The 14020-nt window shown below is 40.2% G+C and overlaps 1 protein-coding gene across 3 annotated transcripts in view; it reads right to left on the bottom strand.

Annotated features, from left to right (window-relative positions):
- LOC124167266 (protein enabled-like) overlaps nt 1-13756 on the bottom strand; it is a 62286-nt gene extending 48530 nt beyond the window's left edge. For all 3 annotated transcript variants that reach the window (XM_046545159.1, XM_046545160.1, XM_046545161.1), the window contains exon 1: nt 13564-13756. In XM_046545159.1, coding sequence (XP_046401115.1) covers nt 13564-13568 — 5 coding nt within the window. In that variant the 5' untranslated portion in view covers nt 13569-13756. The remainder of the gene's footprint in view (nt 1-13563) is intronic.
- Nucleotides 13757-14020: the final 264 nt, after the last annotated feature.

Genomic DNA, 14020 nt, shown 5'->3' with positions numbered 1-14020 from the left:
GGGGAGAAGGGGAACGGACTGAGTTAGGGGGAACACACTCCCCCTCTCAATTGAAGGCGTGAGTCACCCGAGGCTCCCCTTCCTCTGCCGATAGCACGCCGAGGGCGCGGGCTGCGTGCGAAACGGAGAAGGAAGTGGCACGGCAGCCACGGCCGCGCCGCCGTGAGCATAGTGCGTGTTTACCAAGGATCTTTTCGCGTTGGTCCCAATAGTGCTCATGAGCCCCAATAAATTTCGCCTCTTCAATAAATAATTACGAAACAAGAACCCTTATAAAAGTTAAATATTTTTTAAAAGGAGTTATACCTACTGTCAACTTCTTATCTTGGGCGTTTAAGATTAATAACAATAATTTCTTGAATACTAATAATTTCCACAATTTTAACGCACAATAATTTAGAAGAATCACATTTGAAACCACCAATGCCCCGGAGATATAGGCGGGACTCGAACCCGTGACCTAAGTTTCGCCTGGCGAGGATTTATCCCCGCCGCCTCCGAAGCCGGATTTACGGTTTACTGTTAACAATATTAAAAGAATGGAGAAGGAAAAACCGACGTTCACAGTATTTGTCCACGCGGAGAAGGCAATGACAACGACGAATGGAATTCAAGACTGAGATTTCTGATAGAAATCGGAATGATCGAAGAATTGTACACAATTTTAATAAAAACCAAATTGATATGATGAAATCTAAATCCAAATGTGAAGAGACTAGTGCATGCATTATCTCCCGTCATTTTCCAAATTTTTTATTGAATCAATGTCTAAACTGTTTATTAGTGACTCATATTTAACCTACTTCCTGATTGGCTATCGACTGCATATTCTTAAAATATCTAGATCATGGTTTAGAGTGAGGATGTGATAAATTTCGAACCTTCCATTCTGAGGTTTATGGCACTAGGTTCCTTCGGTACATCAAAGATGGCAACCCAAGGGAATATCAGCTTCAAAGAAGCCACTACAATTTACCTCAGTAAATTGCCACGGGAGTCAAGGAACCTGAATAGCGTAGTGATCTGCGCAATGGCCCGGAAAATCAAATGTCTATAGTTCGAATCCCCCCCAGAGGAATTTTTCCCATGACAGTTTTTGGGTATTTCGCCGTCGCTAACGCGGCAGGTTCGATATATAGCAATTCCACACTCATAAATGTGACCTTGATATTTTCAGGGTACGGAGAGAAGACCCTCATCTAAATAAGCCTCTTCATTAGTTATGAGAAGTTATGATAACTCCGTTTAAACCCTGTAAATTTCAAGGACATACTCAAAGTTTTAATTTAGTAAAAAAAAAGACAAAAAAAAACGCCGGTCGAGTGATAGTTCAACGAGTGAAACGCATCATAGTACCAACTCACTTTTAGGTGGAAAGGAAATCGGATAAAACACACCAATTTTCCCTTAATTTCTTAGCTATTTCCCAGGTATTTTAAAGGTTGACTCACAATTGATTCTAAGGTTGACTCACGACTGTCAGTGATTCAACCGAAGATTGGTTCCGCTAGGCGAGGGTACAGCTCACCCCCGAATCGACCTAAGGCGAGTGAACTTTACACATTCAAGGTTAGGGGCCAGTTCTTTTCCCTAGGCAACCTCACGCTCCGAGGATTTTGCTTGAGTGTGGTCGGGTAGAATTCTTTATGGATTTGGACCTGAGACCCTTCGACCAGCGGCCAAATGCTCATACCATTAGCTACTCCATCCCAATCATGGTAAAGGAATGCAAAACCTGTCATGGATATCTTGACTGTTAATGGATGTCAGGGATGCCGACTTATAAAAAATATTGGGGGGGGGGGGGGGGGGGGGGTGGAACCGGGGGTCTTGCCCCGCGAAATTTTGTAAGTAGTGAGTTTTAAGTTTTTTAAGCATTTTACAAGAGTCTTGTGATCAACATTAGAACCCTGATAACTCGAATCTCGATATCTGGACAATCCGGGGAAAATCGACAAGCCTGACATATTTTTCCCTCACACCCATAAGGAATTTTTGAGGGGGCTCGAGCCCCCTCAAGCCCCATGGAGTCGGCACCACTGATGGAGGAGTTGTAAGGAGTTGTTGTAGGGCACTGACTATTGGCCAAATTGTCTGGAAAATTGTTGTAATATTTGATTGCACGAGAAATTTAACTATAACTAACGCAGTTTAGGTCAAGTTTACAGCGCAATTTAAGTGAATTAAAAATTCCATCATGTGTCTTTTGAAATCCTTATTGAAAAAATACACATACATTTGAGCATTTTCAGTACTGAATGGGTTAGGTCACCCACCCCATGGACGCAACCCAACAACACGAAACGATAAAGCTCGGCTTACTTTGTCGTCGTTTCTTAAATAAGAAATCGCACGTCGTATTCGAACAGATGAAGCAGACTTGGTTGTCACAAGATTCCCCGATTCAAAATTCTAGGCATTTCCTTAAGGAAAATCCTCACTACCCCTTCCACCATTACATTATCCTTTTAAAGAGCAAAGTGTCATTGAAATGCAAAATTCTTGATCCGTATCTGAATTATTTACAAAAGGCATTTCTTTACAACGCATACACAGACAAAAAGTGACTTCTGACCTTTTTTCAGTAAAATAAAGGGATAAATATGCTTAATGAAAATTACACATCAGACGAAAATACGCTCGATGAACACAGGAACGATTTACTTACTCTTTATCCATCATGAGCTATTTATCCATAATGGAATAATAAAAGTTGTAATTCCCACTGAAATGTAATTTGAAACTTGCACAACGCGGTTCACCACACTGGCATACTCATATTTCTAAAAGCCAAATTTCCAAAGGAAAAGTTATCTTTCTACGACAAAAAAGCAAGGCCGCAGCCAATGGACGCCGTGGCGGTTCTTTCGATTACCTCGCCATGACAAAAATTTTCCCAGAAGCTATAGACGAGACTCGCATAGTTTTCCCTGACCCACTTCAAAACAGCTTAATTTACCCTGAATTTCCTGACCAGTAAACTTGCGAAAAAAGGAATAGTCTCAAGTGCTGCTCATTTATTGAAGAATTGAAAATTTTCACAATGTCCACCCCACAAATAATACATCTCCAAAGAATACCCACAGTTGAAAATACGGTTACACCTACTCTCGTTTCTGATCCCATTTCTGCTTCTTCAGCTCCTCTAAGAAGTCATTATATTGTTATGAGACTGGGGATCAAATGATTTGCAGTATTTAAAAGCCACACTTTTAATTAACGAGAGCAAAAACGCTAAGTTAACGGTGAATTATTACACAGAAAATTGCGGACAATTGAGTCGAAAACGATTACCCTTGATGATTATTCGAACTTGAACCCCCAAATTTACAATCCAGTCGATAAAGAATCCGGTAACAGAATAGTTGAAATTAATAACTTCCCTTTCACGGCAGTTCTTTAATTTGCGAATCTGATGAGAGAGCAATGACGGCAATGAAAAAAAAATCCAGATCATACAATCGAAGAAAAAGTAAGTAAAAATGTTGAGTAAACCTCCAAAAGTTTTTCCGCAAAATGTATTTTAACGAATCTGAAATCCCCTGACGTTACTGATAACGATTACTCTCACCTGAACCATCTTTGTCATGGCGGTGGAGTGAGGGTATAATTACAATCATGTCGCTGAGACCCATCTCAAGGAGTAATTGCAGAGGTCACAGAAACTGAACTTATTATTATTATTGCATAAGTTACAATTTGGCAACTGGCAAGGTGGTAACATGTATATACAAAAAAGAAAAACACAACATCCCCACAAAGTCACATATCAACTAGACAGTTGTACAAATTTTAAAATTTAATTAAAATTTCTAAAAAATTAATACTTTTTCAGCTTTTCCTTAAATATTTTTACATTACTAGGAAAGGGCTCAAATAACTCTGCAGGCAATCTGTTCCAATCTTCAATTGTTTTATTCAGGTATGAAATTTTTTTAACATTGGTCCTCTGCGCCCGGCATTTGATTTTGAACTGATGATCGGTCCTACCAATGAAATTGGGTTTTCCCACTTCATTGCTTAATTCCCTCCATGCTTTATCCCCTTTGTATATTTTATACATACCGCAGAGTCGGTTTTTTTTCTCCTACTTTCCAAAGATTCCCACACCAGTATTTTTAACATGCCTTATGCGGCCACGGACCTTGAAAAAGGGGATCTTCTCACGACAATAGCGATTATCGGCTTCAGCAAAATTCAACAATATCCTTAGTACAATGATGGACAATGTCATTATATTATTGGACCAGCAAGAAAAAATTAATGGCAGGGTGAGAGCCAATTATTCCTCCTGTATTTTTCCAAATATTGATTACAGCAATAACAACTTGAGATCATAGAAGGCTATCTACACAAGCAGGCTACCTCAATAAGATGAGGTTCAATAGACCTTCTACAAATTCTTGTTAAGTCAAGAACACATATTTAAGCAAGAAGGTAAATATAACAGGAACTATAGCATTATCCGGATCTTTAGAAACAATACTCTATGCACACTCTTCACTACCCACTCCCACAAATAACTACCTCCATCTTGATAGAGAATTTAATACTATTAAATACCCCAGATAGTAATGGAATTTATCTTTAGCTAGTCCAGTAACTAAACAGTTCCGCCAACTAGTTTTCAATTATGAGCTGCAATCGAAGAACATCATGAAAGCCACCATACTAACTGCTTCCTTTGAAAATTCTTCTGTTGGACAGTCATTGGATGAATAGTGGCCATTAAAGGGATTAAGATTTCAGGAAATTCAGATAAAAAATCTAATGAAAATCATTTTATTTTTCGTTTTGCTTTGCGAATTTAGTGAGAATTCCAACCATTGGGAAAGTTTTCTCTAGACGCTGTACGCCTTTTTTCCAGAAAATTCGGCGAATAACATTTTTCGCCGAGTTTTTCAACAGGGTTTATACAAACCTTTAATTTTCGATCACGGGCCCCACTCTAACTAAATAATTAAATTCACGGTTTTTCCAGGTTTTCACTGTTTAAATGTCGTCAAATTCAGGGTCAGTTTAAATGCTATTTTTTATATAAATATTGACCACGTAACAATTACAGGCAACACGTTAACTAAAAGTAAAAAAAAAAAAACGCGACAGACGCTGCGCATGCAAACACAGCACTGAAAGTGTAACCTCTAATGATGTCACCTCGTTGACGAAATTCAGGGCCGGCTAAAGGTTGTTAGTGGGAAAATGGAGGGAGCAGGGTGGCAGGGGAGGGAAGAGGCGTCTGATTTTTCGCCAGGGTTAATGAAAACTTTGGTTACCGGTCTTCCTTTAACAGGCTGAAAGTCAATGTATCGTCATGGCACACGGAGCAATTACTGCGCTTCGAATTTACGCGAGCAGATAAATGGGTGGACAGCGTCCGCATGTAACTCGGCCTTGGATCATGAACGAAAAATCGTTTTTTATTTTGATCTGGCAATCCTAGTTCTACAATCATATTTGAGAGATTTTTAAGGTTCATGAACGAAATTCACGGCTTTTCCGAGTTTTTTTCACGGTAGACGAAAATCACGGCTTAGTCACGGTTTTAAGGTTTTCACGGTTGAGTGGAAACCCTGTCAATTTCCCTGACTATTTCCTGATTTCAAGTCACAAATTTCCACCTAATTTCTGCGTCTCTACAACTATTCCCTGACCAGAATCTAATTTCCCCCAACTTCCAGTCCTGATTTTTATTTCCCAGACCGGTATAAAATCGTTGTTTTTACTATGGTAAGCAATTTGTTGATCTATACTATTGGGATAAAAAGGAATGTTCAATATGTCTGGAAGGCCACTTAAAGGTCTATGGCTATAACGTTCCTTATTATCATTGTCTGGCGGCATAAAATTCTACACTAAGCTAAAAAAAGATGAAGATTGCCCAGTGGTAGTGAAAGGCATTCGCAAATTCCGAGGAACCGAGCTCGTATCCCGGAGAAGGCGAATGATTTTTCGCACTCTACACGCGCAATTGCGACCGAGTGCGTTAACTTACGCCCCTCACAAGTCTGCGGTTATTTCGTGGAATAATGAAAAAATAATTCCTCACCAAGCAATTTACTCCACGAAAAATAAACTCGCTGGTCATCTAATAACATGTAACGAGTTAATTACGAACCAAGTGGGGAAAAAATGACTGGAGAAGAAAAGAAGAGAATGATCCAGAATACCATCGCTTCACGATGTGACGTCCGTTGAGGACTGCAACGTCATTGGGATGTCAAAATAAGAAACTCAGAAGACAATACTCACGCACTGTCGCACAATGAGCGACAATGCTCGCGCAATGGGCACGCTCACCAAATTTATTTTACTTCCAAGTGTAGTAGAGCTCGATTTATTAATTCAACAGTATTTTTCCGCTTTTTGACCCGTTACTTACTTCAAGAGCTATTCGAGGCGAAAAATTAACAGCTATGAAGCCCCGTTCAAGGCAACTTAATTCGGCGTAAATTGAACATTTCAGAGGCATAGCTACTGGTTCACAACAACTTAATGAGACATCACTGACTTTGAATAGGTAGTCATTGCCTAAAAAAAGATCAAATACCTCTTGGATTTAGCCTATGGCTCGAAAATTAAGAATATCTCTTGAAAGCCATACGAACTCTTCGAAGTTCACATAACTTTATTTCAAGATTGATACATGTTGAGAACTTCCATTGGAGGATAGATTAGGGGGAAATTACGTCAGGTTACGCTTAAGAAGACTTCACCCTCTCCCTCTCAAGTTGATGACGTCATGAACTCATGCCGAGCGGGGTGCCGCTCCATCGCTACTCCCCGTCCTTGTTCATGGGCCTCACATGATTCGCGGTTGTTCACACGCTTACATCCTCGGGGAAAAATTCTTCCTGGACGAATCAATGAACCACTAATCTAATAACGTCACCAACTCTGAATAAGTGGGCGGTAACTTTCGCGTATTCTCACTCAATAGAGAATTGCCACCAAGGACGAAATACGCCATGAAAAAAATAGTTAGGCTTAGCCAGTATTCGAGCCTGTATCTCCCGATTGCCGGTCACGTTCTACTAGTTACACTACCTAACCTTCATTTTCCAAAAGGAATCTTAATATTTATTTTCATGGGGGATTTCACCCTTGGTGTCAACGACTTCGCTCCTGTGGGGGTGCCAGCGAGAAAAAAAATCCTCAGATAAAACAAGGGAAAACCGTTAAGTATGCTTGTTCTATATTTTACCAAGTCGTCAATATTTTTCAGTGCAATACTATAACAGTGAGAATGCTCAAAGCCGAGGAGTAGCGGAGAAGCGGTGAGCAGCACGGCAAGAGTCAGTGACGTCATAAACTTATCTGAAATCGGGTGAAGCCCGAATATTTTTCGTCCAGAACGACCTGAGAAGCTATCGACGGATTGAGCAATTTTAAAACATGGGACTATTTAATTTTAGTATTTAATCAATATCGACATAAAAAAAATTGGTAAGCCTATTTTGGTGGCTCAATATCTTGTCTAACTCCTGTAACAACAATGGTTCCACACAGGCCATGCACCAAGGTCAGTGGTACCAAGTATTTCACTGTTTACGGCGATTCGGACTCCTTCCCCCTACGCTGACACTCGGAACATTCATTCCAGTCAATAGTTAGAATATTAAAGATTAACCTTTAAAACCACAGCTCAATATTTAATTTAATCGTTACTTTTTAAAGTTTACTTTGATTCATTGAATTATGGTGATTGTCTATCTGTTCGAATTTGGGCATGAAGCTCCTCCACCAAAACAAGGGGAAAATAAAACGGTTTTTCACGAATGGAATATAGCAGGGAAGCTGTGTAAGAATGCCATAAAAATGCTAAGACGAAAGCATTCAAACAAAAGCAGGATTGAGCGGATGGCCGCACAGGTTACGGAACATACCTCAAACGAGAATACAATTAGAGTTAGATATTTTCACTATACATAGAATGAGCACACATTAACGAACTTCCCAGGCTATAGCAGAGACACCATTATCAAATACAATACGTGTATTCCCTCAGCAGCACTGTGTGCTAAGTGCTTCAGGAATTCTTTTATTCGGACAGGACAGGACAGATACTAATTATGAAATGAGAATTCTAATAAAGTTAAATTATGTTTTTAAGATAAAATAAAAAAGAGAAAAAAAAAACTATCCTTGTACTTGAAATTTGCATTTTTTCTATCGTAACTGCGAAAACATTGGCAATAAAGTTCACATAATGACATTTTTTAAGCAACTGAAAAATAACTTTTAACGTAAAGGTTACTATTTTAGCACTAACTTATGTCACTTACTTTTTCATAAACGCAACTTTAACCTAAAGTAGACATTATTTACCGAGATCAACTTTAGCCTCAATCAGTAATTTTTTTTTAACTTTCACAACTCTGTCCCAGCCCCACACATGACATGCAACGCTGACCGTAGGGGTAGAAATTCCAACTCGAAAACATTTCCTCATTAGTTGATGAGTCTATTTTTATGGATAGGACGAAGTGCGGCGAATAAAGGAGAAGCGATGTTGACGAGTAAACAGGCGCGCATTAACAGGCATGTTTTTCACGGTGAACTCATTCCGTTACATTTATGTTTTCAAGCGACCCCCTCCCAAGTCGGTGACGAAGTTGATGCAGGACCTCATCCAGTCACACAGATACCGACACTCTAATTAAAAACACAACACTATCCAGATTCATTAAAGGGGTCGCATACTCTTCAATTTTCAAAATTTACTGATTTTTTAACGACAATTTCAGGAAGTTTACTGACTATTCTAGGGTATACCTTAAGTCATAGTTACACAATGTAATGACCCCTAATAGTAAATACAGATTAATGCATGAATAATTTTGGCGGACCGGCACGAAAACGTATTATTGCAGGAACCCAATTTTAAGTCTTATTATCTTCAGGCATTCCTAAGTTGGGTGGGTTACACAGGGCATTTTTGAGTTCATTCACGCGTTAATTCATCAAGACGTTAAACTCGTACGGGTTATTGCACCGTGCAATCACGCTTTTATGGAATCAAAACAAACAGCCACTCCACTACCCAACGCTCGCGACTTCCAATTCTCGTGGGTCGACAGCAGACGACAACTCTTCTAAATTAGCAGACGATGAGGGATCTGAAGGCAGCGGGACAAGTCTCTGGAGCATCGGATGAGGAAGATCCACCACTGGGAATCAATCGCAATATCTACGATGAATATATCGGGCGAGAATCATTGTGTAAAAGGTGTTAAAACTTTTTCTGGAGTTAAAACTTTTTCTGACAGCTTCAATTTTACTGATTTTTCCAGTTTCGTTGCTGGTATTTCCCTGAATTTTTATGGACCTTTAAAATTTACTGAGATTTCCAAGTTTTCCAGTTCTTTAAGACGCGAACGAACCCTAATTTACAACGATCTAAACGCATGAGCGGCAATATATACAATAATAGCGAATGCAGAAACTCTTAATTCCAGCAAATACGATTTCAGAGGTATTCGGTAAACGAGGGAGATGAAGGCAAAGTCCATGAACGGAGGGCATGCTGCCAATATATTGCATAAACATGCAAACCTACCTTAATCGGGGTCGTTGACTTACACAAAAATCGTAATGCAGTAAAATAAGTCGGTAGATAGTATAAAACGATAAGTTACGCAGAAAATAGAATTATCCTCGTACACTTTTTCTCTCTTAAAATTACAAACACGAAAGTTGCCGCCCACTTTTCTAGTGTCGCCATTAGTGATCATTTACTCCTTTACATTTACTCGAGACGAACCTATCACCGAGGGAAGGATTCGGTAACAAGGTTGTAAACAAAATGAATAAAATACACGTGGCGGAGACCCAGAATGAACACTCTGTGATACGCTGGGCGAGAGTTCGTGACGTCATAGACTTATCTGCGAAAGGGTCAACTTCGGCCTTCTTTCGCGGCGGATAGCTCGAGAAGTGGGCATGGACCGAAAAACGGAAAGATACGGGTAAGGATTAAGTCATCAAAAACGACTAAAAACCACTGCGTCTTCTCTAAAAATGTCGCGAATTTCAGAGATTCTCAACGACAAATTCAGGTATTAAACTGACTTTTTACGGGAATATTTTTAAGCATGGTTAAACGATCCCAATCGAGTTAATGTCTTAACGCATGTTTGCGGCACGAGGAACATTATATATGAAACTCGCTATGCTTCCTGGTCCGACAGAAGCGATAAGTTAAAGAGAGATATTTTGCCGAATGGATGGGTGCCCACAAACTAAAGAGAAAATGAGCGCTCGTATGTTTACAAGGAAACTGGAAATAAATTCGAAGTTAAAGAGGCTCGCATCCGAAATTCTCTTTCCACCTGGATGGCTTTACTGTCCAGTTTGTGTGTTAACGACTCGCTAACCTTTCGCAAGCCTTTCTTGCGGTCGTATAAGTTGAAGGGTTTCACCCCTCACATCGCTATAGACGCACACGGATCAACAAAAACGTCAATTATCTCGCCATTCGACGCATGTGGGGTGTAACGAGGACATACGTGACTCCACGCCAGGGACGCAGATAATTGGGAACGCGGGAGAGTGTGGGAGGAGAAAAAACCGGAAATAAATGAATGTGGGTGAGAAAGTAAATGAGTGACCTCTAAGCACATTTTATACTCCTTGGAGAACTAAACCCTCTCCTCCAACCATAGAGAGAAATTAAAAACGATGATGGCTTTATTGACCGCGTTATAACCCTTTCACTTTATGTGATGACTTACATTGTTTGACGCTGTGTCGATCTTACTTTTTGTAGCCCTAAATGTCGAACGATTACAGAGTGAAAATTTGACCAATTTCATTTACGACCGCCTTCTATTAAGGTTTGCCGAAATAAATATCCTATATCCCAATCGAACAAATAAATAATTTCCGCTTTTATCTTGCTTTTCCGATGGACGTCGCAGTGAAATTTTTTGTTTACGATTGTCTTTTCTCGTATATGAAGACTTTTGATGCCGGATGGGTAACTTTTACGCTACAGCAAAGTGCGTATTGATCATTTTTTAATTGTAGTCGCAGCGCTATAGCCCACTCCTAGGATTGTTTAGATAGTGTAATAATTTGAACATATATCTTTGGTGAAGATTCGACGAAAATAGTCATTTTCATAATAAAATAAATACGCTGTCACCCACTTTTTAGCGGTAAATTGAATACCACCCTAAAATCGACCATTTACGGGGAACTATATGCGGCTCCAATGAAGTTCTGTAATACCAGAATAATATCCAGCACATATTTTTATCATAAACATTTACGGCTGATTCTGTTTTACGCTCCATCTACGCGAAATACATATTATCCAACGAGAGTTCGCCTTGTCCTCTTTCTACAACCTTCCCATTGCCTCGACCCGCACACGAAGGGTATTCTCCACATTTCAACGGAGACCGACGCCGGAACCATCATCGCAGATGGTTTATAATGCCTTTTGGAAGGGTATCCGCCCCCTGGGGACACATCAAAGCGGCCTCGTCAGGGATCGACAGCATGACCGCGGCGAGGAAAGCACGGACCCCTAACACTTCCGCGGCCGCTGCCCACCCGGCTTGACGGAAACTACATAAACGTCATTCTCCGACGCTAACTTCCTCTCGACCGTCACATTGTAATTCTCCACGCGCCATTCTGATAACACGCCGCCGATAAAAAACAACTCTTTCCGATCCCTGAAGCCCGTTTCTGGAAGACGGAAAACCATTTCCGCCCTGGGGATGTTGCAAACATCCCAAGGACCGGAGGAAAACAACACCCCACCAAGCAGACCGCGGCAGCGAGGATGTAAACAAAATCCTTTTCTGAACAACCGCGAGCTCACCGCAAAAATGAAGAGGGTTTTCGGGAAAATGTGGGCCATGGACTCGAATAAAAAAATATGTATTCGAAGAATTATTAGAGATTTCGTAAAATCTGCTGCAGGTCGTCCACTAAATTTCGCTCGCTCGTTTATCATTAAATATAAACCATATGCAGTGCATTAACACAAAAAAGCAAACACTCCTAGTTTAGCTTCACTGCAACTACAATTAGGGGATAATAAACGCATCAAACTACGACCATGATGACCAAATGGGCATATTAGGAAAATAATTAATGGTAGAGAGCCCATTCCACTGCTGTGAATAGTCATCAAAAGAGTCCGCCGATTGCGCAGTGTCCCTTGTCCTAAATATTAAGAGGGTATCTACGCACGACATGGGATGAATGATAGAGCGAAAAGGAAGTACGTACTTAAACACAGAAGACTACGAGGCCGGCAAGGGCACGGCCTGACGCAGACGTTTCTGAACTGTAACTCGACAAAATAAACAGCACCGCACGAGGGCCTGGGGCATGTTGATATTTCACGTCTACCTAAACACTGCCGTCACACTGCATCGCATTACCCTCGACATGGCAGTAAAGGCTACTCCAAGGATAACTCTCGAGTTATACACTGTGCCTCAATGCTTCAGTATTTCTTAAATATATAAAATGAGACAACGAACTGAACAAGTTGTGCCGTTGCCATTCCTTTCACCCATATGCTTCGTTACTTATCCTTGCTCCTACTTCGCGTCACCACAACTCCCCGGCGGCCTCCGTGCTTTAAAGTTCGATCATAAAAACAACAACTGATGCTCAGAGCTCATGAGAGAAATAAATTCTGAAATGTGACCACTTACCATGTAGGACCACGCCCAAGATTTTTCCCTGGGCTACAGAAATGTGGCAGGAATTACAAGGAAGCAACATGTATGAATGTGAAGAGTGTGCTTAAATAAGGCGGCATGGGATTAGATGCAATAAAATCTCGAAGTAACATACACCCTACCACCTGGCATCTTGGAAAATTAACAACTCTCCAGGGATGAAGCTAAAAGTACTGCCACAGTAACTCAATTTTCAAGGCGAAAAAGCTAAATTCCAACGAGATATAGTGAGTGTGTTGTCCAATTATTCTCTTTGTCAATACAATCAAGCAATTAAATTCAATACACCGTCTAAGCGAAAATTAATACCAACACACACACCCCGTGTAAAAATGAATCATCAAGAGTCAATATCAAGGAATCACACAAAAACGTAAAAGTAACACTGTTAAACGTCCGATTGGAAAGACGTAAAAATGTGAACAAGAAACGATACAACAAAATACTTCCAAGACTAAAAGAAAATAAAAGGCAAGATTCAGTAAACCCATCTACCGACTAACCTGGGTCGAGAACCAGACTCATTTGAAAGACCGAGATGCATTCCAAAATTCGAACACGGCAATCAATATACAATGGGCAATTACACTGCAGTGGCTCAAGATGAGTACCATGAATAACTTATTAACCTTTTTCTTCCGAGTAAGAAATATGGCCTCAACCAACAATCCATCACGATATTTACTGACTAAGAAAGACTAGGTTAAGCCTGCGAACTAAAACTTAGCGATTATTTAATCCGAGAAACTGTTACATCGGTCCAAAGAATAAGGGACAAGTATACATCACTCCAACAAAGCAAAATCATATATGTTATTCAGGTTGCAACTCACTAATTAGGTAAAAAACAACATACCTCATTGTTGAGATGTTTCAACGCTGATGATGCCGTATACCGATGACTTTACAGCATTCGAAGTAATTGTTGCAATAGTCCCCAGCGAAATGCTAACATACGTTTATTGACACATTTAACAACCTACTCATCACTCAGGCAAAGGAATACACTAGTCCTCCGCCCCAGACGCCATCTTGCGTCTTGCACTTCAGCTGCAAGGGGAATGGGTTGATTTTCCGTCGGCTCATTCGTTGAAACCTAACCACTAGGGGTCTCGCTTATCGTAAGCGTGGTAAATTCGAACCGGACAATACTTCAAACAACTAATAAAAACATCTCATAACCAAAAAAGCGAGTCGTTTCTAGACAAATTTTCCGATAAAAGAAAAGAGGAGATAAAATACTACACAAAAATATAATTGGACTAAAATAGTTAATGAGTTTAGTTTCCTACATTATTTCTTTATACATAAAA

This window comes from Ischnura elegans, chromosome 10 (assembly GCF_921293095.1).
Source record: "Ischnura elegans chromosome 10, ioIscEleg1.1, whole genome shotgun sequence".
Classification (NCBI taxonomy): domain Eukaryota; kingdom Metazoa; phylum Arthropoda; class Insecta; order Odonata; family Coenagrionidae; genus Ischnura; species Ischnura elegans.
This window is presented reverse-complemented; position numbering and strand designations above follow the sequence as displayed.